The sequence below is a fragment of the Propithecus coquereli genome, unplaced genomic scaffold (assembly GCF_000956105.1).
Source record: "Propithecus coquereli isolate 6110/MARCELLA unplaced genomic scaffold, Pcoq_1.0 Scaffold306, whole genome shotgun sequence".
NCBI classification, from domain to species: Eukaryota; Metazoa; Chordata; class Mammalia; order Primates; family Indriidae; genus Propithecus; species Propithecus coquereli.
In genome coordinates this window covers 3,169,601-3,172,192 of record NW_012148686.1, presented here as the reverse complement: position 1 = coordinate 3,172,192, position 2,592 = coordinate 3,169,601, and the positions used below count along the sequence as shown (strand labels likewise).

Genomic DNA, 2,592 nt, shown 5'->3' with positions numbered 1-2,592 from the left:
CAGTGTTTCATGTGTGCATGCTGTGGCAGGCTCTAGGCACCCAGGCCTGAGAGCTGACTGATTCCAGAACACACAAATAAATAAAGACAATAGCAAGATGACTTTAGGTAGGGACGGATATATTCAAGAGGACAATAACTCATGATGATGTTTGAGAGACTATAGAGAATGGGACGGAATTATTCTTTAGATACCTCATCCTATTTAATGAGCATTTATTAGGTTCCTATTGTGTTAAGTATCTGGGATACAGAAAAAGAATAAAACATAGTACCTGTCTTCTATAGCAGCAGAAACAAGAGATGGGAAATCAAGTTCCAAACGGGTTGACCTGTGAATTATCAGGGAAAAACTCCCTGCAATAATGATGATATTAAAATGCTAATAACATCAAAAGTATATCTGGCTCAAATGCTGAGGCCAAAATATGACTCCTGCTGGTTTGTGATTAAGGGAACAGTTTGGTTAGAAATGTTGACCATGCAGAGATCTCTGCTCCCTGGATTAGAACCTTAAGCCTGTGTTTGTTCATTATACAAGTATCTGGATGCACTTCTCCCAGAGGCATTTAAAACACGCTAAGGTGGTATTGCATAAAAAGCAAGCTCGTGTATTCAGCAAATATAACCGGGTGAGCAGAGTCGGCGTCACTCACTCACAGAGCAGGAAGTGGGACGTCCTGCTGCCCGCAGCTCAATGCAAGCTATGGACATTGAGCAGGTCAACTCCATGGACTTTGGAGAATTCGTGGATGTGTTTGGGAACGTCATTGAGCGATGTCCTCTGATTGCAGCTGCTGTTTGGTCCCAGCGGCCATTCTCAGACGTGGAAGATTTAGAGAAGCACTTTTTTGCCTTTATTGACGCTCTGCCACAGTCAGGTAAGGGTTCGGTATGAGACCTTCTCTGCAAAGGGCTTTCCAATATGCTTGTCAAGATATGTTTAGATATTTTAGTCTAGTTGCCTATACTTGATATATTCATCAGAAGGTTCGGTAAGTTTTCCCAGGTTTAGTCGATGAGAGTCAAGCTCTTTCGTGGTTTTGCCAGAAGTGGGCTAAGGAAGGCGGGCTGGCCAGGCTAAGTCGCTGTTAAACATTTGAGCCTTGAGGTCGCAGGAGGAACAGGGTGAAAGGCCTCCCAGTGATTTAGGGGCCGAAGGTCAGGCCGAGGGCCCACCCTCTCTCAGCCACTGAGTGTTCACTTGGGGAATGTCCTGTATGCAAGAGAGGAGACAGCTGGGTATCGGACTATCTCGGGAGCCCAGGGGAAAGAGCAAATGGCTGCCGTTTCTTCCAGAAGGGGCCAGTCTGGACTGGACTGCTGAGGAAGGTGAATTCATTCAGATCAGCAACTCCCTGAGGGATTGAGGGGGAAAGAGGAGAATCTGAAGGAATCCCCCTGGAGAAAGGGAAAGGAGTTGTTGCTTTCACTGGGGAGAGAGAGAAAAGGAGGCACTCCGGGCTGGGGTGGGGAGAAGAGGTGGAGGGTCAGGCTGACCCCAGGTGACTCAGAATGACACACACAGCTTCACAGCAGGTCAGGGGCTGAGGGTGGGCCACACAGACTGCCTCAGGGCCTGTCTGGATACTGCGTGAAGGGGTGGCCTTCACACTGAGGCCTTCCACAGACGCCTGGTGGGCAGACCTGTGCTCCACGAAGGAGCCAACAAACAGAGGACTGCCCCTCGGGGCAGGCTTGGACATCCTGGGTGGCTTCCAATGGTCAGATGAACGTCTCCAAAATAAGGAACTCATTTTAATCCATTTTAGGCACATCTAGGAAGAGCAGAGGATCATGTTATAAAATTAATCTGACAGGAATGCTGGGGCCATGTTGACAGTCGCCCACTTCTTGGGGCCTCTCCATGGCCAGGCTCTTGGGCTCCTCCACTGGGCTCAGGCCCCAGCCCTGAGGGGAGCCTCCTGCCCACGGCCACAGCCCAGCCCGGCCCAGAGCTGCAGGGCAAGCTGGCGAGAGCACGGGCCCTGGGAGCCCGGCTCATGGTGTCTGGAGGGAAGCTGGAGGAGACAAGAGGGGAGCCTCCTGAGCCACAGGGGAAAATAATGTTTAGAGGGTATGAATGACTTTTTTTCTATCAGGAAAAAAAAAGGAGGGAAATCCCATGATTGTCTTAATACCCAAGGGGGTGGTGGGGCTGAGGTGGGAATGTGTTGAGAGAGAAAGCTAGGAGAGCATGAATAATTTAAATCTATTATTCATTGGTTTGTCCAGTTATTTAACACACAGATATTTGGGGTTTATTACCCTGTCCCTGGAACTTAGATTTAAAAAAATTAAAATTTCTCTATTACCATTTTTTTTTTCCTACCAACTCTTACCGCAATCCCATTTGGCCAGAGGTTCTAGTTAAGGGTGAATCCAATCGTGGTCCTGAGCACAGGGGGATGTGGCCAGGACCGGGCACTGGCTCCCTCTTTCCCGGGGTTGTTTCGATCCCCATCCTGGTCCCATATGTCCTCTGCCTTCTGGCCAGTGTCAGACCCCAGACCACCGAGGGAATAGGATATTGGGACTTAATAAGGGTCTGCTGGATGGAGGAATGAAATTGTTCCCAAGGTGATATTGGAAG

General features: G+C 49.0%; 1 protein-coding gene across 2 annotated transcripts in view; it reads left to right on the top strand.

Annotated features, from left to right (window-relative positions):
• The first annotated feature begins 669 nt into the window (after positions 1-669).
• The window catches only part of URAD (ureidoimidazoline (2-oxo-4-hydroxy-4-carboxy-5-) decarboxylase), a 9,376-nt gene continuing 7,453 nt past the window's right edge, over positions 670-2,592 (top strand). For both annotated transcript variants that reach the window (XM_012649881.1, XM_012649882.1), the window contains exon 1: positions 670-880. In XM_012649881.1, coding sequence (XP_012505335.1) covers positions 697-880 — 184 coding nt within the window. In that variant the 5' untranslated portion in view covers positions 670-696. The remainder of the gene's footprint in view (positions 881-2,592) is intronic.